This window comes from Asterias rubens, chromosome 22 (genome assembly GCF_902459465.1).
Source record: "Asterias rubens chromosome 22, eAstRub1.3, whole genome shotgun sequence".
NCBI lineage: Eukaryota > Metazoa > Echinodermata > Asteroidea > Forcipulatida > Asteriidae > Asterias > Asterias rubens.
Window position 1 is genome coordinate 2954532 of NC_047083.1, and position 26460 is coordinate 2980991.

Below are 26460 nucleotides of genomic sequence, written 5' to 3' on the forward strand. Positions count from 1 at the left end.
TTGAGAATTACGTTATGTTGAGTGTCCAGTGCCTTTAAAAATATCTTTGGGCTGCAAAATGTCGACCCAATTTTCTTAGATTATTGACTTTTGATGTTTCATTTATTCATGCTTTCCAGTGGGTTCTGACCTCAGTCATTATGATCTGCCATTATATACTAACCAAATCTAAGCTGGCGTGAATTGGTATGGTTCCCTATTTGCGAAAGAGACCAGTACTTTACAGTTTTGCTAAAAAAAAACGCACAGGAATCACGACTTGGTGAATACATTTATAAAGGTTATATCAAAATGACTTTTATGTGCTAAGCAACTTTGCTCAGCAAAAAAAAGTGGGTTCTGCTTGTATCAACCAATAATATTATAGGACTAATACCGCTACAATTGCAACACACATTCAGCGTTGCAATGACCAGACTAGTGATGCATGGGAACGATGTTAAGTTTTAGATGTGGGAAGGAAAACCAACATTTGGAAAAACTCAAACAGTTCAGGGGGGGGGGGGTAATGAAAACCAAACCCACATGCAAGGCTCTGTACTAAGGGTGTGTTGACCTCAGGACTCCAAAGGGGTTGAAAGGCAGGGAAAAGAACCACAAACAAATGTCTTTTTGTGAAAAGTTTTGCTTCAAAGGGGTTGAAAGGCAGGGAAAAGAACCACAAACAAATGTCTTTTTGTGAAAAGTTTTGCTTCAGGCAAAACATTTCTAACGCTATTTATTACTCCCTTTTCTGACAGTGTAATTTAATCACAGTTTTCGATTGCCCCCGTAATAGTTGTGTGCCCCCACATTGAATTTGTCACCGTTTGTGCACGCATAGCTGGATTTTTAACCTGGGTGTTCCCATATGGTTAGAAGTTCCCATAAGGCGTTGAAAACATTTATTGTTGAAGACATTCTCACTTGGTGTGTCCCAACTCGTAAGCATAAAAACGAGTCTGTGATCACTTTGGCTCATTGGCTCAAAATAGTTATCGAAGTTGCAAGAAAATAGTTCACAGAAAACACCCTTTTGTTGCACATAGTTGTATGATTACATTTTGTTTCAAACGAGAAGTCTGTTAGAGATGGTCCTTAATACTAAAATAATATAACATTTATACTATAACTTTTAAAAGGCACTGGACACCATTGATAAATGCTCAAAATAAATGTAATCATAATAAACTAATTATTTGATAACGAGCATTAGGGAGCTGTTGATAGGATAATACATTGTGATAAATGGCTCCCTCTGAAGTAGCACATTTATTTACTTATTTTTGAGAAAGAGGTATTTTCTCGTCGACATATTACCAAACTTCAGCTGAAGCCCCAGCATCTGAAAGCACCATTTTGCAACAATAATGTTTTTTTCTTCTTATTATTCCCTTGCAACCTTGGTGACTAATTAAGTCAACATTCTCACAGGTTTGTTATTTAATACATAAGTTGGGATACACCAAGTGACAATACTGGTCTTTGACAAACGTGTCCACTGCTTTAAAAAAGAATCAAGTTTCAGAAAAAAGAGCAGTGCATACGAACGGAAACCGACGTTTTCTTCAACATAATACCAATGAACTTTCCCACCTGAGGTTATTGTAACGCTTAATCAAATAGTGAGTCCTTCAAGAATAGAATTCCAAACAATGGGGCTTTGTTTACTTTGGTCGCACCTTTGGGGACACCTTAAACCGGTCACTGAAGTCTCTTTAACCCTTATCGGCCTTGCCCAAACACCCCATCAAGGTGTTTTCTTTGAGCTTGGATTAGTTCGCCCCCTTTGATGACGTCAAACACATCGCTGGCCTTTTTGCGTCTCTTTGACGAAGGTCTCAAAAAAAAAAAAAAAAGGCCCCTCCTTCATAATTTAGAGATCGCATAATTTTTTTTTTTTTTACTTCTTCAAAAAGACTTGTACCTATAAAGTAGGTGGTGACTTTAAACTGAGGACTTGGTGGCCAATGTATAAAATCAATGCTTTGCGGCAACCTTTGTGGGGGAAAAAAAAAAAAAAAAAAAAAAACCTCATCTTCCTCTTTTAAGAGAAACCCGGACGATCAACTGGTAGTTTTTATAAACTTGGCCTAAAAGTTCAAGTGTTAAATCTACTGGAAAATGGACAGTTTCGGATTTCCGGAATTGTTGTTGTTTTTGTGTGTGTGCAAAAGTACCTTTGTATAAAAGTACAATACCTTACTGTTCTTAGATATAGGTTTTCTGGTCACTTGAACAGAAAACCCATTCATTTCAATACCTAGGTCATTCAATTTCGTTTTAAAATGAATGCTTCGTTGAATCAGCATTTAACGGTCAATATGTGTTATTCAATTTCACAAATTTAGCATTCACTGGTCAAATAATTGCATTCAATTTCACGAAGCCGCAATATCTATTAAATGTCGTGCATGCAAACAGTAAGAGCGATGGTCAACCACGAAGACGAAATTAAAACGCATTGATAGCTCGACCAAAAACCTAGTTTGTGAGTGGATTAAGGGGGAAATACCCGAGTTTGAATGCTTGTTAATAATTGTCAGATTTTTTTTGCTGAAGTTGGCCGAATTCTGCAACAGTTTTGTCATCGACAATTTTAACTCAACTTTTTTTTCTTTCCCTTTTACATAAATCAATTAACAACTTGATGCTTTGTGACTTTTCAACCGTGACACGGCAAAACTTGTTTTGCTGTCTGAAAAGTTTGGTGTGGGTTGTGTCAAAAAGGCAACGAATGAGTGAAATTAAATCTTGATATAATTATGTTACACCCATTTCAAAACATGTCGTACCAAATAGTGGCATTGAATCTGTAATTTTGACCGAGACTTTTGAACATTTTTTTTTTTCGATATTCAAACGAGGCCATGTTTAGAATTTCGCCTTGAAAGAGTATTTCCTTGTTATTAAAATAACAAGGTTAGCTTACAACAACACTGGACACATATATTACTTTTGTTTTTTCCCCATACGCCGATGTGTTTTAGCACTGCAGCATACTCAGTACTTTCCCGAGTACTGTGAAACAAATATCACAGGCACATTATTTGGGTGGGATTCGACCTTTGCAATTCTAGAGAAGTGTCATACCAACTAGACCAATGAGATAACCCGGTAGCTAGAGGAAGTTCGAAATCTATGAACACTGAAATTAGATCTCCTCTTAAAAGACGTAGTGTATTCGTAATGAAAATTAAAATGCCTCTCAACAAGTTTCACCTCGTACAGAGGGACTTTTCGTGGAACCCCTCTCTGTAGACTTTGTCCATGGTCTTTCCGTAAAGGACATACATATAAAAAGTCTTTCCACACATTTGCTCTTTGTGCAGAGGGACTGGAATTCAACAACCCAGTTTTAAAACGAAACCGCGCAAATAGGAATTTGAAAAAAACACGTCTTTTTGCATTCCACTTTAAATCAACACTTTAACGACCCTAAAACCACCTTTGTACAGTTTCGCAGAACTTATTTAACCATAGCAAATAAAAACAAATTTGTATTAAAATTTCAGGCGTTGGAATGTCATTATATTTAAATGTAGTGGTACTACATCATGGTAGTGATTTGAAAAGGGAGGCACGGATTTGCCGGAAAGGAAGTGTTTAGTCAACGGGCTATAAAACTATTACTTCTCGCTTTTACAGAGCAGTCATAAAGCATTAAAGACGGTGGACACTATTGGTAATTGTCAAAGACCAGGTCTTCTCACTTGGCGTATATCAACATATGCATAAAATAACAAACCTGTGAACATTTGAGCTCGGTTGGTCGTCGGAGTTGCGAGATAACTATAAAGAAAAAACACCCTTGTCACACGAAGTTGTGTGCTTTTAGATGCTTGATTTCGAGACCTCAAATTCTACACTTGAGGTATCAAAGTCAAATTCGTGGAAAATTACTTCTTTCTCGAAAACTATGTCACTTCAGAGGGAGCAGTTTCTCACAATGTTTTATACTACCAACCTCTCCCCATTACTTGTTTATGCTGATCATTATTTTGAGTAATTACCAACAGTGTCCACTGCCTTTAACGAGCTTTAGAACTATTATTTCTCGCTTTTGCAGAGCAGGCTAAAGCCCGGTTCATACTTCCTGCGAATGCGAATGCGAAGCGAATGTTGACGTCACAAATTCGCACCGAATAATTCGCAGCAGTTCAACTTTGTTCAACTCACTTGCGAATATCGCTGCGAAAGGAGGGTTATGACATCAAGTTCGCTTCGCATTCGCATTCGCAGGAAGTATGAACCGGGCTTAAAGCATTAAAACCAATGCGTCCTGCATACGACCATTCATAGTAAAAACAAAACCATGGAGGTTCCAATGTATAAGGAATTCTCAACAAAAGTGGATCGTGTGCTTTTCAATAGGCATAGCAATCGAGACAACCTACGCTTTGACAACTTCTATTATCCATGCATTAACCACGGTCACAACACAGCCACAACGGAAAACTAGTCAGCCATTACTTTATCAAAAAAAAGAAAGAAAATAAATAAATACATGATAATATATTTCTAACACCGAATTATGGGTTAATCAATCATTGAATTGACCATGGGAGTGACAAGTTACACGTGTTTTGTCTAGACGTTTGTGGGCAATTGACAGTACGTTTCGCCCCTAACCATTATTTTGTTGTTGTTGTGGATTTTCAACTCCGCAAAAGTGATGATGAATTTTGACAGTTTGGCATTTTTTGCATTCTCACGTTAAAAGCTTGCAACTATAGCTTCACACCAAAGTGTGGATATTCAAAGGTTTCATTCGATTAAAAAAAAAAAGTTCGAATAACAAATAGATTTAATCATCAATCTAAAAAAGAAAAAATGAATACGTCAATATCATCTATGTAAAACAAAAAAATGTGCGGCCTGACGTTTCGCCCCTTTTAGGCTAAAAGAACCGAGAGAAATACCTTAGTAGGGTCAAATTGTCAGGCCACCAATTTTGTTTTTGCCTTATATAGGTCCTTTTAGTTGGTTAGCATTTGCAACAACTATAGTTTATTAACCTGTACTTAAACTTGGGTATTGCGGAAGAGGGGCAATGGGGGGGGGGGGGGGGGGGCACACGTGGTCACGCATATCTAATTCTTTACGGAGGCAACGAAGGCGATTGCCTCCATGCTCCCTGGTCATTGCCTTGGTGCCCTTGATATGCTCTACGGTAAACATTTACAATTTTCTCAGAGGATAGGGTGCTTTTACTAAGGAGAACATGCTTTTGTGCCCTTGCAATTTCAAAAACGAAGCATACAGGGCTGGTCACAAAATATAAAGGGATTTTTACAGGATGTGTAGAATTGACAGCAGGGTGGCAGACAGTGTTCATGTTTGTGTAATCAACCAAATAAGGTAACAAGCCTCGCCTGTGAGAATTTTGGCTAATACCGTTGTGTGATTCACGAGAAGTAGTGAACAAAAACCAGGTGCATTTTTCAGCATGCGAACCCCTTGTCCTTAATTTGAGATTTTGTTTTAGGCTTACAATCTGATGTATGAGTCAGGAGAAAGGAAGGAAAAAAATCACTTGCATTTTCCAACATGTATAAGGACACAATAGATTATACAATCGAAATCAGAATTTTGTTGTACATATATTCAGTTTTGTCAAATATTATTTAATTTTAGAGATAAATATTTCATACAAAAGTTGGGTCTAGGATTCAATTTCGTTTTCATTAATCTTTTAGATTATAATTGAACAATATTATTTTGTTGTGCCCCCTCGTTAACAACAAAGCTGAACTTTTGTATTTATTTAACTCGTTTTCAACAAGTTCAGTCAAACTTTGCGTTTCCAAAACAAAACCTCACCCGAAACGTAAACTAAACAATCCATGCGAAAATGTTTTCTTAACAATCGACAAATTTGCCAAGGATTGTTTACAATAGATAAGTGCAAACAATGTCAGAAGTTGCATGACGTATAGGCCCGTACACAACCAGTATGTATACCATTGGCTGTTTTATAGGGCAATTCCAAAGAATGCTCATTGTACTACGAACTTTATCAACCCCTGTCACTGGGCCATCTATTTCATGTCATAAACTATCTCATCTACAAGAGCAATAGAGACCAAACCAGCCATTTTCGGAGCCAACACTCCCTCAAAAGAGAATTACAACATGGTTGTTTCCGCACGTTTACTACCATTTATAGTTTACTCTTATTATACGAGTATCATACGACGTGTGCTGCCAAATATTTAGCGCACTTTAACTTAAAGTTTTAACTTTAAGTTAAAGTTACACTAAATGAAATCAAACTAAATTAAAATTACAATAAATTAAAATTACATTAAATAAGATTTAATTAAATTTACATTACAATAGATACATAGTGCGCTCTTACTCACCAAACGATGGTTATACACATCGCTTAATATTTTGTATTTTTTAAAGTAATGTTTTCCTTTTTCCCTTTTTGTATTACACATGACCATAGCGTAGTATAGCGTTTTAAATTCCTGTATAAAGATCTTAAAGTAAAAAAAAACAAAAAAAAAAACTGTTGACTCTGCACCATAACTCTAGAGTATGATGCAATTGTGACTGGCTTTTTGATGTTTGTAGTGCTTTTGAAACTTGTGCGAGCAATGCAACTTCTTCTTTGTGGGAGTTTGTTTATGTCTGATGTCTTGGATTGACTGAAACAGGTGGCCTGTTAATTGCCTCGTGTGACATCAGTCAATTGATTGATTGACTGACTGGTTACCAGTGATTATTCTTTCCTATTATGTATAGGTACTTCAAGAATTTTTCAAAAATGCACCGCCTCATTCTCGGACTCGCCGTGCTGATCGGTTGTATCAGCCTCGTCCCCAAATCAGCAGAAGCTAATTGTCCTGCAGGGTAAGAGGATGATGTAGATCTAACATTTGTAGGGTGTAAACACGTTAGAGGCAGTGGACACTATTGGTAATTACTCAAAATAATTATCAGCATAAAACCTCACTTGGTAACTAGTAATGGGGAGGGGTTGATAGTATAAAACATTGTGAAAAAAGGCTCCCTCTGAAGTGACGTAGTTTTCGAGAAAGAAGTAATTTTCCACAAATTTGATTTCGAGAACTCAAGTTGGGAATTTGAGGTCTCGAAATCAAACATCTGAAAGCACACTGCTTCGTGTGACAAGGATGTTTTTTCTTTCAATCACAGGTTTGTTATTTTATGCATATGTTAAGATACACCAAGTGAGAAGACTTTGATTGAGTTTCAATTTCTGAAACGGAACATAGTTTTTTTTTTTTCACCATTATGCCGTACAAGTCGCTTACACGCATTTGAAGCTCATTTTTATCAATGAAAAAACTGGCTTGTCTTTAATCATCAAAGTGTGCACCTCATGACAATATTTCGATAAATGTCAGCATTTTGAATGAATTTTACTTTGTCAAACTGTACATAGTTTTTGATATTGTGTTATAATTATCAATTATTGATTGTTTTACTTCAGCTTGACAGAGTTCCAATGCCTTAAATTAGGACAGAGCGGAAGTCCGTTTAGCAGATCCCTCGACGAGTCAACAGAACTGTAAGCTTTTTCCCCCGGTAAAAGGTTTTCTCGGTCACACTCGGCAAATGAGCAGCTAATTTCATTTTCATGCGTTCTCAAGTTGTTACTGTTGTTTCAAATTCAGAATTCGGCCATTCAATTTTCGTTTTGAGTTGTCAATGAGTCAAATTCATTTAGCACTCTGTTCAATTTAGCGTATATTCGTCATTCTTTTTCGTGACAAACACGCCTCAAGAAGCGTCTGCGAATTTGAATGCTGCTTTTATTGTTAAATTGAATTGAATGAATATTTTTTTTTTAATCGAATGACGCAACAGACCATTTTGACTAATCAAAAACCACATCGAATGACCCTTTTCAGTAACATTCGATTTCGCGCGAAAAAGAATAGCTTGGTGGTTGAATTGGCTGCTCATTTGCCGAAATTGACCGAGAAAACCCGTAGTTGCTTAAAGTCTTAAAAAATTCACTTTTTTATTATATGAAAACAATGAGTGATGAGCCGTCTGTTACGTACACATTGTGACTGGGGGCAGGTGTCCTGCTCATTTCTGCTAAGCAAACAATGTTTGAACAACAGTTTCATAAGTCACACATAAAATTCATAGAGGGCAAACTTGGCATTCATTACAAAATTGCTCCTCGAACTCCTATCATTTCACCTGTTTGTTTTCCCTTTCTCGTTTCGTCTGTATTAGTCGAAATCTCAATCTTAACGAACTGAACGATGACACTCTCAAGAGAGCGCTAGATATGTTGCTTGCTGAGAAAGCGATGGAGGAATTCGAAGGCGAGGAGACGGAAACCACAGAGATGAGGAAACGTCTTGAAGAAGAAAAACAGCTAAGATCACAGTACGAGCGAGTCAGGGAACTTCTTAACAAACTTCTTCAAGAATAGACCATCAGCAACCCCCAAAATAAAACAACTATAACCCCAATACAAACTGAAACACACACATTATATTTGTCATACACGGGACCTACAGCTTAGTGTCCCAAGCGAAGGAAAACTTATTCATTGTAAAGTATTTTGCACAAAGATTAACATGCTACGTCCGGGGTTCGAAACCAAACTTTGCTGATCAGAATCACCATAGTCTGAGTCCGAGGCTTTTAACCTTTCGGCCACCACAGTGGTAGGCCAAAATTTCTCTCTATAATTTGTCTGCCTTTTCGATAATTACCGCTGACAAAAAACAAGAGAGGTGAAGCCAACAAATTACAAGAGCTAAGAAACTTCACACATTCTATATTTTGCATCTCGTGGAGACATTTTTTGTTCTTTTACTGTCCCTTTACTAACATACATATCTGCATAAATATACGTTGCCTTTTTCCCAAGGTTACAAAGCGCCTAGAGAAGATGCAACAAAGAATTCCAAACTCAAGATGTTCCAATGAAAAGTGAAATAAAACAGTCAGCTCCTGAAGGTAGTGATTTATAAAAAATACACTATTTTCGATGACTTGTTCGAAATTGTTTCGCTTTAAAGGCCGAGTCACACTGCAGCGATAAAGAAAACGATAACGACCACGACGCAAAGAGAACGCACTCTATTGGTTGGATTGCTCCACACATAATACGCCCCTCATTCAACCGGTCGAGGGTGTACATTGTTAACAATCTCGTTTTTTTCTCGTTTTTGAGACCTGTGTGACCGGGTCTTTATTCCACTTAATTAGTATAATAGTTTTAGGTAGCGCACTAATATTAAGGGCATTATATAGACTAGTTGTGTAAACCGTTCACTCTCAAACGTCGTGGAAGACACCAACATGTGATGTAACAAGCCTGCTTGTTGACATTTGTTTGCGAGAGGAAAGCGTTGGGTCGAAAATGCACACATAGTAAATGGAAAACTCTTACAATTGTTTATAATTATTATTCCATATTATTCCAGGTTTCTATGCTCGTACGTTGAATACATGTCTTTCAGTGTAGCCTATGTTTATCAGTATAGTAATCAATGTATTATAATTCAATTTTTTTTTATACAACGATCAATTACGCCACAAACGTCACATCACAACCGGTAGGCATACTTTTCAAAACCGCGCGAGACTTGCAAGAGTCTTGCGAGTGTTCAGGACCAGTTGGTCTCACTTACATTCGACTCATGGGGGCGCTATTTCGAGAGTATTACGCATGCTTTTGAACTCGTCGTCCATGCATTGGATGAAAACGAGGCTAACAAAACGAGAACAACGAAACCGAGGCTGTATACCTTAAACACGATTGAATGATCACTACAACAATTATTGACAAACGTACTTGCAAAATAATTGCAACAAGTATGAAATAAACTCACACACAATAATATTATTTTGAAACACACTGTTTATTTGTTTGTTTCGTGTTTACAAGCTTTGTGTTTACAAACAGCAGCCAACGGCCCCCGAAAATTGAATAACAAATAAATCAAATAAGTAAATAAATAAACCTGCATTTAAACTAGCATTTCTTTTTTCAGAAAAATATATCATAAGCGTGCTCCGGACAACTCTGAAACTAAAATAAGGCTAGAGGGCGCTGTTTGTTGATAAGTTTCTTCCACACTTTGCCATTCATTGCAATTGCTTCATCAAAGTTGTGTTGTTTAACCTTTAACTTTGCATATCTTCCAGAAAATTCCAACTAAATCTACCGGGTTCTTTTAGAAAAATAGCATTGATTTCCATACTTTTTTATGAATATATTGTTTTTGTTTTTAAATTGCATTAATAACATTGCTTTCAATAATAAATACCATTGCAAGAGGAAATAAGCCGCTAATATTTTGATTTTTAGAAGACGATCTGAGCATACTGATACAAAAATCAAGTTGAAACCAACGGTTCTTTTCAGAACCATCCAACTCATTAGGATATTATGATTACATGGCGCTAACGTAAAGCTTAATATATCGTATTTCCACCATGCAACGTTTCAAATCTTACTTAATAATAAAAAAAAAAGTGATGGCAAATTCACTTGCCACCCCCCCCAAATGGCAACATTTAATTTATGCATGAGGTTTTACCTTTGTTGACAAAAAGACCCAGTTGTTAAAGGCAGTGGACACTATTAAACATTGTGAGAAACGGCTCCCTCTGAAGTGACATAGTTTTCGAGAAAGTAGTGATTTTCCACGAATTTAGTTTCGAGACCTCAGATTTAGAATTTGAGGTCTCGAAATCAACCATATTCGTGTGACAAGGGCGTTTTTCTTTCATTATTATCTCGCAACTTCGACTAACGGATTGAGCTCAAACTTTTACAGGTTTGTTATTTTATGAATGTTGAGATACGGCAAGAGAGAAGACTGGTCTTTGACAATTACCAATAGTGTTAATTGTCTATAAAGGCAGTGGACACACAATGGTTATTAATTAAACAAAGTTGTTAGATTACGAACTTATCTTGGTAACGAGTATTGGAGAGCTGTTGATAGTAGAACACGTCGTGAGAAACGGCTCTCTCGGAAGGAAGTACATTTTGAGAAGGGGTTAATTTCTCACTCAAATAATAATAAAAGACTTCAGCTGACGCCTTTAATTATGCACCTAAAAGCACACAAATTAATGCAACAAATGCATGTTTTTCTCTTGCAAATTAGATATGACAAATTGAGCCAAAATTGTTGCAGGTTTGTTAATTGTATGTATATTTATGTTGGGATACACCAAGTATCTTTGATAATTACCAGAGGTGTCCAGTACCTTAAAGCAAAATATCCACTGTTGGCATTAACCAGGAGGGGGGATCTGTCTTAGTTCATCCGCCAACAGTCTTTCATCTTCAATTAATAGTCTTAGATCTTGTTCTTGTTGAAGTTCCCGGAGTAAATCTCTAAGAAGACGCAGTTTTTCAACGAGTTCATTTTCCTCGATTTCTCTGTCGGCCTCCGTCTTCAAAAATGCTCCATTGTCAGTTTCCTCACTGAAAAAAAATAAAAAATAAAATACGGAACTTAGTTATTATAATAACATTAACAAATATGTATATCTTATTTGGTTTGCGGTGACACCTTGTGTGTATACCTACTTGCCAGGTAGATTGTATTCCTTAGAGAGAAATGTATTGCGTTTTTATAACACCCCTTACAAATATTCTGCATTTTCATTGGTTTAGAGCGCGTCACTTGATATGTCTTAGTTTTACTATAAACGCGGCCGTGTGATAGTGCATCGTTTGCCGTGTGATAGTCCGACGACTATCACACGGCGTGCAGTACCAAGACGTCCGTTACGTGTACGAGGGTGATAAATTACTAGTATGTAACCATTTCAGATTACTTGACACTACATGCAGCACAGTAACAGTTTTCGTAATTTGCATTCGCGTTGTCCGTGGATTGTAGCATTCAGGTCTGTAACTTAATAGTACAGTATTTAGAAATGTTTTGGGTGTTATAAAACAAATATTGACTGCTTTTACTTGTGCTATGGTTAAAACTATGACTCCCTCGGTAATCCCCTGAGCGTTCTTTTTCCCCTCGGCTTCGCCTCGGGAACGTAGAACGCTCCGGGGATCATCTCGGGAGTCATAGTTTTAATTATATAACTGACATACAGATCCTTGTCATTTGAATGATGGAACTTACTTCACGTGACATTCACTATTAATCCCATCCGCACCGGTGATCAAAAAGACCTATTCGCCCATGGGGACAATCATTTCCCATTCAACAGTTAGGATCATCCTTGTTCCCAATGTTTTTGAGCAGTACAGCGCCACCGCGCCGCTGCTAAAACAAAGGAGCACCTGTGCAAAAGGTTGTGATCCGATGTGTGCATTGTTGCCGCTACGCGGATTTTTGGTTGTCAGTAATTTGTGTGATTTATATGTCAGTTATATAAAACAAATATTGAGTGGCTTTAATTCGTGGAATGGAAGGAATTTTACCTTGCGATAATATTCTTCAATATTTGTTTGCCATAGCACTCGAAGCAGTCAATATTTGTAAATATTGAACTATACCGGATATTATTTTGGAGATTTCTCAGTTCTGAAAAGAACTGCCCTACTTTAGAAATACTACTTGAAGCTTTAAGCTCAACACCAAACGAAACAAAACTCGTTAGCAGTCTAAGAACTCACTAAATTGCAAATCACTATACTCGATATATCTGTACCATTCAGTAAAGACTCACTAAGCTCATACTAAAAAATGTAAACCAAACATGGTCCCTAGAGGGCGCTTATCTACTCTACAATTCCATGTTATGACTTACTCCCTTTTGTCGTCCCCAAAGATCCTCTTGATAAAATTCACATTGCTGTTGCATCTTTGACCTTTACGAGATTTCCTGTTGAGAAATAATAAAAAAGAAACCATAAACAATATCACCATTGTAAAAAAAAAAAAAAAAAAAAAAAAAAACAATGGGTTTAGCTGCTTATTAAGAGCTCCGGGTGAAATTTTAGTGACATCTTAAAGACACTGGACACGTATGGTAATTGTCAAAGACCAGTCTTCTCACTTGGTGTATCTCAACATATGCATGAAATAACAAACCTGTGAAAATTTGAGCTCAGTCGGTCATCGAAGTTGCGAGATAATAATGAAATAAAAAACACCCTGGACACCCACGAAGTTGTGTGCTTCAGATGCTTGATTTCGAGACCTGAAGTTCTAAATCTGAGGTCTCGAAATCAAATTCGTGGACATTTACTTCTTTCTCGAAAAGTACTCCACTTCAGAGGGAGCCGTTTCTCACAATGTTTTTTGTACTATCAATCTCTCCCCATTACTCATTACCAAGTAATGTTTTATGCTAATAGTTATTTTGAGTAATTCTCAATAGTGTCAAATGTCTTTAATGAAGAAAGTAACTTCTAACAGGGGAAAGCAAGCATCTATATCTAGTGAACAGCCAAAAACAAGAGATCAACTAAAATAACTTACCCACAGTAGAGCCCCGAACGCCGAGCAAGGGTTGGCCTAGGTAAGTCTGACAGCACTAACACTATTAACAGCACTGATGTCACGAGTGCTGCGAACTTCATTATGACGACCTCAGTGTAACGATGATGAATAATTATAAATCTGGCGGGAAAGAGGATTACATATTATTAAAGAACAGATGGATACACTTATAAGCCATTATGGGGTATGGTGAACACAAAACTTTATGATACTATAAGGTTTGGGTAAACTTGACTGTGTACACCCAAAGCAAACAGTGCACTCCTATTAAATTATCCACCATATCAGATAAAGGCTAGTAGGGTCATTTGATAATCGCAACCAATTCATTTGATACTGTAGGTTTTCTCGGTCACTTTCGGCAAATGAGCAGCCAATTTTTAACCACCAAGCTATTCTATTTCGCGCGAAATCGAATGCTATTGAAAAGGGTAACTCGATTTCGTTTAACGATTAGTCAAATGTCATGTTGCGTCATTCGATTTAACAAAATAATCCATTCAATTTAACAACTCATCAAAGCAGCATTCAAAATTGCAGACGCTTCTTGAGGCGTGTGTGTCACGAAAAAGATCAATGACGGTACTCTAAATTGAACAGAGTGCTAAAGGAATTTGACTCAACTCAAAACGAAACTGAATGGCCGAATTCTGAATTTGAAACGCAGTTACAACTGGAGAGGCAAAACACCTTTAATTCGAACGCATGAAAATGAAATTGGCTGCTCATTATTGTCGAATTTGACCGAGAAAACCTATATTATAAATTGTACACGTTTTAGTATAGGGCTACTCTAAATACGTATAGGCCTATCATGCAAAGAAGGGATCGAACACATACTAAACACGTAACAAAATAATTAGGCAGTGCATGTTTTTGATGACTGTAGTTTTAACTGCAATCATCATTTAAATTAATGTAACTTGTACAAGTTTAGCATGCACACTAAGTATATAAATCATGCAAAGCTACAGCTTGACACATCATGATTAAACACATAGCAATAGTTAGTGGTTTAAGCAAGACAATAACATCATTTTGTGTAAGTCGATAAGCGAGAGCTTACAAGTGACAGGCACAAAGTATTTGTTGACCTACACTTCAAAATCCACATTTATTATAACTTGGAATATACCACAATATGAAAAACACATTCAAATATCGCCCCATGGTATGTTATTCAGACCTAGCACAGTCTGTCTCGAAGGCTAAATGACAACACTACAAGCATGAACAGGTATATGACTAAGCAGCGGAAGGGATAAAACGAATAGAGGGAGGGGGGGGGGTCATGTGGTAAACAAAGCATAGGGAGACAGAGGAAGTGGGGTGAAGGGAAGGGGCTGGTTTGACCACAACTTTAAGTTGGAAGCACAACGGACATTATCAAAGGTGGGAAGAAAAAAAAAGAATAATTAGTGATCGAGGCAGGCTATAAAAGGGGATAACTCTGGAGAAATGAGAAAGCAAAGACAATGGGGCATGGTGAAAAGTCTGGAACAAAATTGGCCCCCTGCCCCTATTTTAGACCCAGAATCTCTGAGATTTATTAGGTTTTAGAGTAATAATTGTTAATCACACAATCTCCCGTTAGTGACTGCTGTACTTTCGTCATAATAATAATTAGCTCAGGGAGGTTTTTAGATTATTAACTTAATTGAACAAATCTGGGAACATTTTGAAAAATCACACAGCTGTAGCATTTGACAAGCAATTAATTAGGATCCACAAATCATGCGAAGATTGGCAAGCTTATTTCATTGTCAGCAATTTGGGAAAGTCATTTAGTGCACACAGTAATACAAATTTGGTTGTAAGTCGACATGGACATAGTGAACAATGTGGTATCTAAACGAAGGCAAAACAAAAACGAAACCTAGACATAAACAAGCACATCAAATGTTCGGTTTATGGAATTGTTTCATACCAAGCTAAATAAGCTGTAAGTAAGCAAGCAGTAAAAAAAAAAAAAAAAAAAAAAAAATATGTATAACCTATCATCACACAAAATGAAAAGCAATACAACATAGATATGATGATTTTGTTTTCATTGCACATAATATGTTCACAATAAGTTTCCAAATGCAATTTTCACTTTAGCGCATTTTGATCATTTTCAGCTCCCTTGGGAGTATACATCATGGGTAACCGCAGCGCTTCAATGGCTTTTTCATACACAATACCAACCTCTACCCTCAAATATACCTTTGCATACCCATGCCTGATGAAAAACAAATTATAGTAAAGTGTCTTGCTCTACAGGGGCACAGGGTCCACTACCAGACCCCGAACCCACACTCCGATGACTAAAAACCACCAAAACCTGAATTCGGTAACTCTAAACCCCTCGGTCACGATACCAAATAAAGCACATAAAACCCATAAACAAATGAATGAAATAGTTTTTCTATCTGTTTTATAAGGTGTGTCCAGCAGAAATACCCCTGAGTGAAGAGCATGAATTATAGTAAAGTATCTTGCTGAAGGACACAATGTCACGACCGGGACCCGAACCCACACTCCGATATGACTTAACCACTAGAACATGAATTTGACAAATTATGAATGAATTATATAAAAAAATTAGTGAATGAAATGTTTTCCTACCTGTTTTAAAACGTATGTCCCACAGCAACAGAACCAAATCATGTAGTCTCGATTCAGCTTATATGTTCAACCTCCTCACACCAAACCAAAACGAACGCTTTTATACCCCCTTTACATAGAAATCACCGAGTTCACACACACCACATAAAGCACAAAAATTAATCAGTTTGTGTTGATCATGACACAACCTAACTCAAACTCCTAAAATGTGTGCACGGATGCATAATTGCTGTAAAGCTGCATAGACCGTCGTCAATCTCCCGACACCATTACGGTAAACCTTTGTGTCCCGCTGTCACCCGATAAATCATCAATATCATATTAGATTGTTTGCCGTAGCCAGATAACAAAGTCAATCCCGTGACCTCTGACCTATCTATTATGATTGCTAATAAAGTAAATCCAGTCCGGGCTTATGGTGGCGCTATGCAAACACTGGCTATTATAACTGAGGCACTCAAGTTCTAACATAAAAACCCAGACGTTTCGCTAATAATACAGCCTATAAAGCCCTAAGGTGAAATTGAATCTAGGCCCACATTTATTGACTAAACTCATTCAAGGCTGTTTGCTTTAGTAATTTTCTTTTGTCGGCGTACTTGTTGGCACATGGAGTTATTCGTATTGTACGTGATTCTAGACACAGTCCAAAGTGCTAATTGCGAACGCGGAGCAGACTATGCAAGTCTAACACGGACTAAAGTGTGAAAGAGTATTGTGCTCAAACTTATACACAAGGTTACGCAACAGGATCCTAAGAAACTTGAATACGCCGAAGTTCTGGTCTTTCTACAGAACAAACACGAACAATACATGTGACGTCACAAGGTATCCGAGATTCAAATACACTCTTAAAGCCATTATACACTTTCGGAACAGAAAAACAAAATTAAAGTTCACAGATTTACAAATAACTTACAGGGTTTAAAGAAGGTAACGGTAAAAGACTTCTCTTGAAATATTGTTCCATGAAACGCTTTTCTTTTTGAGAAAACATTGAAACAATTATCCATTCTCGACAGCGAGAATTACAGATTTGTAGTAAACACAATGTCATGACACGGCGAAACGTGCGGAAACAAGGGTGGGTTTTCCCGTTATTTTCTCCCGAGTCCGATGACCGATTGAGCCTAAATTTTCACACGTTTATTATAAGTTGTGATACACGAAGTGTGGGCCTTTGGACAATACTTTATCAAAAGTGTCCAATGGCTTTAAGGGGCGCTGGACACCTTGAGTAATAATATTGCCAAACACCTGCGGGCCAAATTGTTCCTCTGACTCTGCTTAGCGCTTACAACCACAGTTCGCCGCTTACCTGCAAGCGCCGAATTCCGTTCCTCATAGTATGGGAAATTAACACGGGCTTGAGGAGGGTCAAGAAGGGGGTTAAAAAGAGGACGCTATCAGAAAACAAGTTTTTACAAAGTTTGCCATAATATGGGGGACAACGACACTCCGCGGGGAGGGGGGGGGGGGGCAGAATCGCTTGCCACACAACGGCATACATAATACAGGGTGCGCTCATTTAGCGTCCCTGGGTCGACCCTGTAGGACGAACGTTGGTAATTATCTGCACACGTTCGTCCTGGGAAAAAAAAACTCCACACACCGGGGTCGACCCAGGGAAGGTAAACGAACGCACCCACAGATAGGCTGATAGGAATTCCGACTGATAGGAATTCCAAGTGCGCCCTCAATGTTGAAAGCTGGCTCTAACGACCAATCTGATCTGACGTCATGTCATGCACGAAATGAAACTATAGTCCGGTTAATTTGATATTAATTTATTTTCAATTTTAAAGTTTACTATAAAGTCACTGGACACGTTTATTTATATTGTCAAAGACCGTTATCCCCACTTCGTATGAGAAGATGCATACTAAAATGCTTCAGCCTGTAAGTCTTTAATTATTTGAGTGAGAATCTAAATCTTTCTCGGGTAGCTGTTTCCCACAATGTTTTATACAATCAACAGCTCTCCAATACTGGTAATAGCTCTCCAAGTTGTCATGATAACAATTAGTTTAGGTAATTACCAAGTGTCTTTAGTGCCTAAAGCTGGAACAACAATTTCATAAAAACAATGTGGATATAACGTTACCAGTTGGATGGTTGAGAACGTTGGTACAACTACCAAGTGCCCAAGATTCTTCTTCTGGCGAACGGCTTCAGTCGCATGATGTTCCTTTCGGTGTCGAGTCCCAAACCGGGACACGTCGACCAGGCGAGGTGAGCAGAGGTGACCGACTTCAACGGGCTTTAACCTCATTACGTAGAGGTGACAAAATCGGCATCTCTGGCCAGTTCGCATCTTCATCCATTGAGACAAAAACTACATAGTAATTGTCTTGGAGTCTTTATTAATATTGCAGTTTTACTCATTTACACCGATGTGTAATCCAACCCGAGTAATATGCCCGTGATTTTGTGAAGAGCACATTGTTTCAGAGAGAGTCCGGATCTTGAAACCAACAATTTCAAGACTAGTGCGCAAGTGACCGCGGGGTCAACATTTTCTGTATGGCATTGCGAAAAGTGTGATGGGATATTAAATACCGATGCGCACACACCTCCCGACATCTTGCCGTTGATCACTGCATTGAATTTGACCATCGGCCATGCATCAATGCTAGTCAAGAATGTAACAATAGTAAGTTGGAAAAGTTGTGTAACATTACCTAATAGGTTTTCTATCAACTTAACAATGAGCAAAGGAGTGCTGTGGTCGGACATTGGATGTTTGGAATGCTTAATACAACATGTGTGACTTTCTTTGTATCTTTTTGTAGTGGCAATTGGGTAAGACATTGTTCAGTATGAGTGGATTGAAAAAAACAACAACAACTCACCTTTGAAAACCTATTTAATACGTTGAATATTATGAACTTTAACAAAGAGCAAAGGTTGTGCAGAGTCGGACATTGAAATGCCCGATGGTTGAAGCATCGTTCGTGACTTTCCTTGAGTCTTTTTTTAAGTGGCACTACGGCAAATGGATGGGCTTCCTTGCATGGGCCTTCAATGGGTGCGTTCGTTTAGCTTCCCTGGGTCGACCCCGGTCTGCCCCGGTATGTTCGAATAGCCCTGCTTGTGGGGGTGGGTCACTTGGGGGTGACCTGGAGGTACACGCCGGGCGAGTGTGATCGTTCGATTAGCTCTTGTCAGGGGCTCACCCGAGTGAGCACCGCGGGGTCGACCCAAAGGAAGCTTATCGAACGCACCCTATAAAATGAAACTCACCTTTGAAAACATTTTTAGCTTTGGCAAGATCCCGGCTACACCTGTTTCGTGCTGGGCACACCCCGGTTAATAGCACATACTGTTTCAACGTATGATTTTGAAGTGGTGTTGGTGAGTTGTAGAAATGGAAACGAATAATTGGTAGTTTACAGCATTAATGGACACCTTTGATATTGCCGAAAACCAGTAGTCTCACTCGATGTGTCCCAACATAATTATGCATCAAATAACAAATCTTTGACAATTTCGTAATCGAAGTTGAAGGAGAATAGTGAAAGAAAAAAGAAAAAAAAAAAAACACCATTATTGCCCAACTTTGTTTGTGCAAAAGAGGTGTTCAGAAATGGCTTCAGTCCCAAAGTATTTTGTTATTTGAGAAAGAAATTACCTCTTTCTCAAAAAACTAACGTTACTTCAGATAGAGCCATTTCTTACAATGTATGTTACTGTCAATAGCTCTCCATTGCTCGTTACCAAGTAAGTTTTTATGCCAAAAAAACATTTTGAGTAATTACCGTGTCCATTGCCCTTTAATCAATACGCAATTTGGCTTGCAGTCGCAAAGATACAACATTAAAATACAAACACATTTTATTTTTTGCAATTTCTGATACTGCTATCTTTAATGATCCGTATGTACAACCCATTCTATTAGTTTTAGCGTTAACTGTATAATTATCCAAATCCAAATGATGAAAATAAGGTAACACAAATCCAAATTAAATCAAAAAAAAGGTTTATAAAGGTTTAGAGTCATGGTTTAAAGGGGAATGAACGTTGTTTGTAATGGATTAAAAAAAAAAAAAACATTGCGTCTAGGTTTAATTATAAACATACCATACGACTAATAATCATATTATCACTTGGCCCTGGGTGTTGTCAAGGGTGGGTAAAAGCAACCACAATTCTTTTGCTTGGTCTGATGCAATGTGATTTCTTTTTTTTGCATTGAGTTTGTTGCGGTTTTGGCAATAAACAAAACCACTGCAATAGCGCTAACTGCATAGTCTCGACTGTGACGAGACTTCAGGCACTTTCTCCTGCGAGTTGGGACTGGAATGAACTTTTATAAAATTTCAAGTTGAAAACTTGTGGTTTTGTTCCGTTTCTAGTTTAAAGCCACGTTCATCTTAAATTAAAACTGGCTCTGCAGCAATTGTTTAAAAATAATATATTACTTTGTTGGGACGCGGTGGAGGTATGTTTACCTTCCATCTTATAAAATAATAAATATCTTCTATTATAACCGAATAACGTAATTACAGTTCATGAAGTTGTAATGCTGTTTTCCCATAATTTTTATAACATCGTCAGCAACCATGATAGTATAACTACATGTTTTGTTTTTAAACAATAAGCTATTGTTTTACTTGAATACATTTTAAACACGCTTCCCATCACCAATGACGTATCATATCTAAATTATTCTAAAAATACAATTGAACTTATTTTTTTTCCCGGACAAGTATACTAAAATATCTCAACATACAAGAACCTCTTTTAATTACAAAGGTGTTTGTTGTTTTAAACAAACAATTATGTTTTTTTGTATATACTGGTCGGAATTTTATTCCGTTATAACTGTCATTTTAATAACGCTAGGTGGCAGCAGACTTGTTGGTCCATTAACTTGCATTGACCGCCATCTTTGAGCGAAAAGTGGCAACGTGTACCCATGCAACGACTCTCAACCAATGGTAGCTCTTAATATACCACGTGTGGAAACAACTTTAGGTTTGTGACGTCATACTAAAAGTCTGCTGCCACCTTGCGTTGAGAACACACTTAGTCTTTTTAGTCTACCATAAACTATTATTCTGATTGAGCATCAACTCGAAAAATTGAGAATTGCACCCCGTCCAACCTGGACTTATAGTTCAGTAATAGTTTTTTTCACACATCAACACAACCCATTAACCATAATTCTGTAATGACATGTACCAATAGCCTTTCTCAGCTAGCACATGATGAAGCAAAACTGAAAAAAAAAAAAATAAATAAAGCAGCGAAGTCGTAAGAAAGTAGATATCATGACCTCTCTATGCAGAGTTAAAGTTTGGCCACTAGTAGACTTGGTTACAAGTCTGTGATCGCGTCAAAAATAGGGCTCTCGTGTCGTGTGGATTAACCTCTGTCGCGCGAGTTGGGACGTTTAATAGTTAATAATGTTTAGAAAGTTTTGCATGACTGATGCTGATTATATACTTGAAATCAGACTTACAATCAAATCGTAGGGCGCTAGCGGCAAGTATAGTTAGCACCGTAACTTCAATATCTGTAATTATTTATTAGGCTAGTCTAATATTGGATGGTAAAAAGGAGATTGTTCTGTGCCCCACATGCGTACATTATTGGTTTACGTCAAAGATGGCGGCTTGATTAGGTCTGTGCATAAGAAGGACTGCAGGCATTTGTAAGCTCCAGAGCCATGTGGGTAATTAAGTTGTGAAACTCATTTTGTTCGTTCCCATACAAACAACTACTCATCTAGTCTTGGCCCAAGACTACAAACGTCAGTGCGAAGCAGTCAAGTTGGTTAAATCATACCGTACGAGGGCGCACTGTAGCAACTTGCAACTGAGCTTAGTACACTATCCACTAGCGGTCACTGACGTCTTGGGCCAAGACTACTACTCATCCTGGTCAGCACTCACACTCGGTCGATTCACGCTCTTCACACTCTGACAATTTTATGCCATCTTATTTTGAAACTAACCGCCAATAACAGTCACGTCACACTTGATTGCAATAGGAGACTTTGGAACGCCTGGTGGCAGCAGACTTACCAAGTAATGTCCATTGTCTGTTAGTTCTGAGCATGCCCACATTACCGAGAACAATATATTTTACCTGGTAGATCTGCTGCCACCAAGCGTCCCGAAAGTCACCAATTGAATCAAACCATGGGTTACGCCTGCTCTCATCCTCGTACACTCCTCAAAACAATATAATTATGTTCTACTTCTCGTTTCCTTTTCTCTCGCATCGTTTCCTGAACTCGTACCCATTATTTGTTTTTGGCCAAGTCATGTATAACGTATTTAATATACTTGATGTATTTTGTAACTTTTATTATTTTGTTGTCTTACATCGAATCCAACCCGATGATTGTTGCAAATAAATGATCCCTACCTTACCTGTAATACAATAATCATACTTAAGGAAGGAGGGGGTGGGGACTAATCATCCTACTCGCAGCTTAGAGCTGAACTGCGAAAAGCACAGGCATAAAAGGGCGCCTTTGGCTGCCAGCCACATCAACCCATTATGACCACGGAGCACAGCCAAAGATCGAAAGTGTTTGCTTTTGTTCAGTAAGCCAAGCCCTGATGGTGCAGACTTTGATAAATCAATTATATACAATTGATATTTTAGTTTCTTCCGATAGTTGTACATTAATACATCAACCGACCTTCAAACGTCGCCATATACAAACCCAAGTTCAACCAACCCAACTCAAGGTTGACCCAATTTTCTTTATACAGAAGTATTTTGTTTTACAAAAGGAAAATATATTTTTTGTTGACAATCCAGTTCTGTCAGGTGATTCATTTCAAAGTGTTCTTTAGTAAAAGGGAACTCCCATTTTTTAGCAATGCTACCTCAAATGCGTGGGCTTACGTGGGCCTAAACGAACACAATCACTTTCTATCATTTCTCCATAAAGGCCGAAATACTATGCAGACATGTTGTCAACAAGCGAATACTATATGGGGTGTTTTTGAAAGCATGTTGTACCTTTGGTTGGTTTTCAGACGCCATGTTAACCCGATTTCACAACTGGGTTCGAGAACGCCATGTTGGCACACAAAACTTCACTGGGAATGTTGTTATTGCTCACTACTTTCCCATTCTGTTCTAGAAGCTTATGGTTCATTTTCAGACGCCATGTTGGCCCATTTTCACTATTGCCTTCACAGACGCCATGTTGGCACACATAACATGAAGTCCTTAATAATTTGATATTAGCCAATTCATTTCCCATTCTGTGTTAGAATAATAGTCACAAAAGTTGTTAGGTACTAGTTACTTCTCATACCAGAATTCCATAATGCTGTTTAGCAGAATACACTGCTAAGCATGAACAGGTAACTAAGTGGAACATACTTCACACACTTAGCTTTCTCATGAAGACGAGCAGAGTATACTGTTCGAAACGTCGAGACCATATCGGCTCTTTTCAGATTCAACCCTCACACAAAGGAGGTTTGCACATTACAGCTGTACCCGCAAGTTTACTATCTATTATAGTTTATTTATACTTAGTTACCTGTTCATATGTGTTGTGTGTCATTTTAACCTTCGAGATTGACTCTGCTATCCAGGGTCGAAACGTCAGGCCATTAACTTTTCTGTTTTGTAAAATTAATCAGATAACAATGTTACTGGCTTTGTAGAGCACATTGCATTTGCTGGGTTATCTGTTTCATATATATAAAGGAAACAAAGTGATTAATTAATATGCGTGTGTCTAAAATAAATTGAGGCTCTGTGGGCACTTTCAAGAATGTCTGAACATTTTCCATTTTTCGGATTTCAGCAAAATAATACCCTTATCGCCCCATATTGATGAGGGATAACACAGGTCAAATGTCTTAATTTGTCATCGTTTGCCGATTATGATCATAGATTATTTAAAAAAATTATATAAATCCCACCTGCGACCCTATCACCAGCCAATAAAAAAACAAAAAAAAAAAACAACAGATGGCCCGTATTTATATTAAGATTGTTTTTAATGGTCACGTTGGTTGCAATTCTTCTCGGGAAAGCTTATTAAACAATTTAATTAGAGCGTCTTCAATGGATTCTCATCATCAATTATAACCCGTTAGTAGAAATTATTAAACATTATGCCATAAGTTTAACACTAGTTTGTATAATGATGACACGATACTGTGGTATTTGGTGGCCATTTTATTATTAATTTAAGAATACTCCTTTGGGTTTAATCAAAACATGGTTCAATGACTGTTAGCATTGGTTGAAATGTAATTACCCTTTTGGGGAAAGCAAATGTTTACTGATGTTCCGCAAGGTTTAGTCTTTGGGCCAAATGCCTCTGCCTTGCTACTGGTGTATACTAATTTATCTCCGAAACGAATTTCCATAAAACAAATCGTTGCGGCACCCGCTGCTAATTCGGGCAATATCGGTGGTCTAGTTGGTAAGACACTGCTCTAGAATTGCAAAGTTCGCGGGTTCGAATCCCTCCCGAGGGAGGATTTGTTTTAAAGAGCTCGGGAACGAACTGAGCATTTACTGCTTACATGTATGGGAAAACGAATGAATATTATTGTGCCCTTTTCTATCTATTGTAAACCTGTTTAGCGGCGTATAACCTCCAACGATGCATAAATTATTGACAGGGCAGTTATAACAGGAAAAAAAAAGTAACGTAAACAAAATAAAGAAAACAAAATGTTGTCTATTTCAGTTGAGACGGGATTGCTAGACTCATTTCAAGTCGCTATCCTCCAGTTCAAGCTCTTCAAGGATCTCAGTCAGGATCCTTAACTTCTCTTCCTCGTTTTCGAATTCGTTGCTTTTCTTCTGGTAGTTTGGCTCTGCAACGTCTAGGTCCCAGTCCCGCCTGTCGAGTGTGTCGGCTTCTTCAACTTGACTGTAAGTTCAATAATATTGAAACTTTGTTGATTATCACCTACAAGCAGTGGACACTATTGGTAACTACTCAAAACAATTATAAGCATTAACCTTACTTGGTAACGAGTAATGAGAAGAGGTTGATAGTATAAGACATTGTGAGAAACTGCTCCCTCTGAAGTAAAGCAGTTTTCGAGAAAGAAGTAATTTTCCACGAGTTTGACTACGATACCTCATATTTTGATATTGAGGTCTCGGAATCAAGCATGAAAGCACACAACTTCGTGTGACAAGGGTGTTTTTTCTTTTGCTATTATCTCGCAACTTCGATGACCAATTGAGCTCAATTTTCACAGGTTTGTTATATTATGCATGTTGAGATACACCAAGTGAGAAGACTGTTCTTGACAGTTAACATTAGTGTCCAATGTCTTTAAACAATATAGGCTATTTATTTATTAATTTATTTATTTGCGTAATTGTTGGGTGTCTGTATATTTGTTGGTTTCTTTGTTTTTAGAACCAATACATGTTTATGGTCTAACAAGAGGTTTACAGGGGTTTATGGATCAAGACATTTGCTAAGGTTGTTGCTTTTGAATTAAGACACAAAATCGCTAAAATTCTATTCATGAATGATTTGGGGTCGAACAAGGACAACATTTACAGGGTGCGTTCGTTTAGCTTCCCTGGGTCGACCCCGGTGTGTGGCGTTTTTTTTTTTTCCAGGACGACCGTGGGTAATTATCTGCACACATTGGTCCTGGAAAAAAAAAAAACGCCACACACCGGGGTCGACCCGGGGAAGCTAATTGAACGCACCCATAAATATAGAGTGGGGGGAGTGACGTACCCTCTTTTGTATTCGTCGAATATTCTTTTAAAAAACGATGTGTTATTCGTACACCCTGCACTGCTTCCCACCGTGCCGCCTCTGTGATAGAACAAAATCAGAAAATGGATTTGATTAAACGAAGATAATTGAAACGTTGTTCATAAATACCTAAGACAGTTTATCCATTCTGATTGGTCGAGAGGGCATCACGAGGTGTTGTTTGAACGGTCGCTACTCTTAATACTTATGCATTACGTCATCATAAGAAATCATTGAATAATTATTTAAACCACTAGTTGAAAACATTTTCACCACACATTGACTCCTTTAATAAAAACTAGAATGGTCTGGTACTTGAAAATTTGAAGTGTTTACTACCATCCATAATGAATAAAAGAAAGTCTTTACTAAAATGCTAACAGAACAAAGCAAATAGATTGATTCGTAAAATCTAGCGCAGGTTTTTAACAAGTTGAGGAAGAAACGGGCAATAGACCAGTTTGTTGCTCTACAATTCTGTTTTGATAGCAATTGTTTTACTACAATGAAAATTAAATGTGTAAATTTGGAGAAAAAATGGCACACGTTGCACTGTTATAGCCTAAATTAAACGTTTTGAGCGCTCCCCCAGAAATGTACGACCCTTTAAAGGCACTGGCCACTACCGGTAATGACTCACAATAATTGTTTGCATAATTTCTTTTAGTTTGTAACGAGTAATGGGGAGAGGTTGATAATATATAACATTGTTAGAAA

General features: G+C 37.8%; 1 protein-coding gene and 1 long non-coding RNA gene across 2 annotated transcripts in view; both read right to left on the reverse strand.

Annotated features, from left to right (window-relative positions):
* Positions 1–10785: 10785 nt before the first annotated feature.
* On the reverse strand, positions 10786–16316 carry LOC117304979. The gene is made up of 4 exons (XM_033789642.1): positions 16023–16316; positions 13395–13535; positions 12721–12795; positions 10786–11425 (listed from the first exon to the last, which is right to left on the reverse strand). Exons 2-4 carry the CDS (start codon positions 13493–13495, stop codon positions 11233–11235), a joined length of 369 nt encoding a protein of 122 aa, XP_033645533.1. The 5' UTR covers positions 13496–13535; positions 16023–16316; the 3' UTR covers positions 10786–11232.
* A 3543-nt stretch (positions 16317–19859) lies between these two features.
* LOC117304980 overlaps positions 19860–26460 on the reverse strand; it is a 35318-nt gene continuing 28717 nt past the window's right edge. The window contains exons 3-4 of the long non-coding RNA XR_004520637.1: positions 25723–25803; positions 19860–24888 (exon numbers count right to left, since the gene is read on the reverse strand). This is a non-coding gene — a long non-coding RNA (uncharacterized LOC117304980). The remainder of the gene's footprint in view (positions 24889–25722; positions 25804–26460) is intronic.

What these genes read in the sequence shown, in the direction of transcription:
- LOC117304979 (XM_033789642.1), bottom strand. Translation starts at nt 13,495, where the DNA reads ATGAAGTTCGCAGCACTCGTGACATCAGTGCTGTTAATAGTGTTAGTG. An exon ending in CGTTCGGGGCTCTACTGTGG is followed by an intron (nt 12,796 to 13,394) that starts GTAAGTTATTTT and finishes ATTTCTCAACAG; the next exon opens with GAAATCTCGTAAAGGTCAAA. An exon ending in TTTGGGGACGACAAAAGGGA is followed by an intron (nt 11,426 to 12,720) that starts GTAAGTCATAAC and finishes ATTTTTTTTCAG; the next exon opens with TGAGGAAACTGACAATGGAG.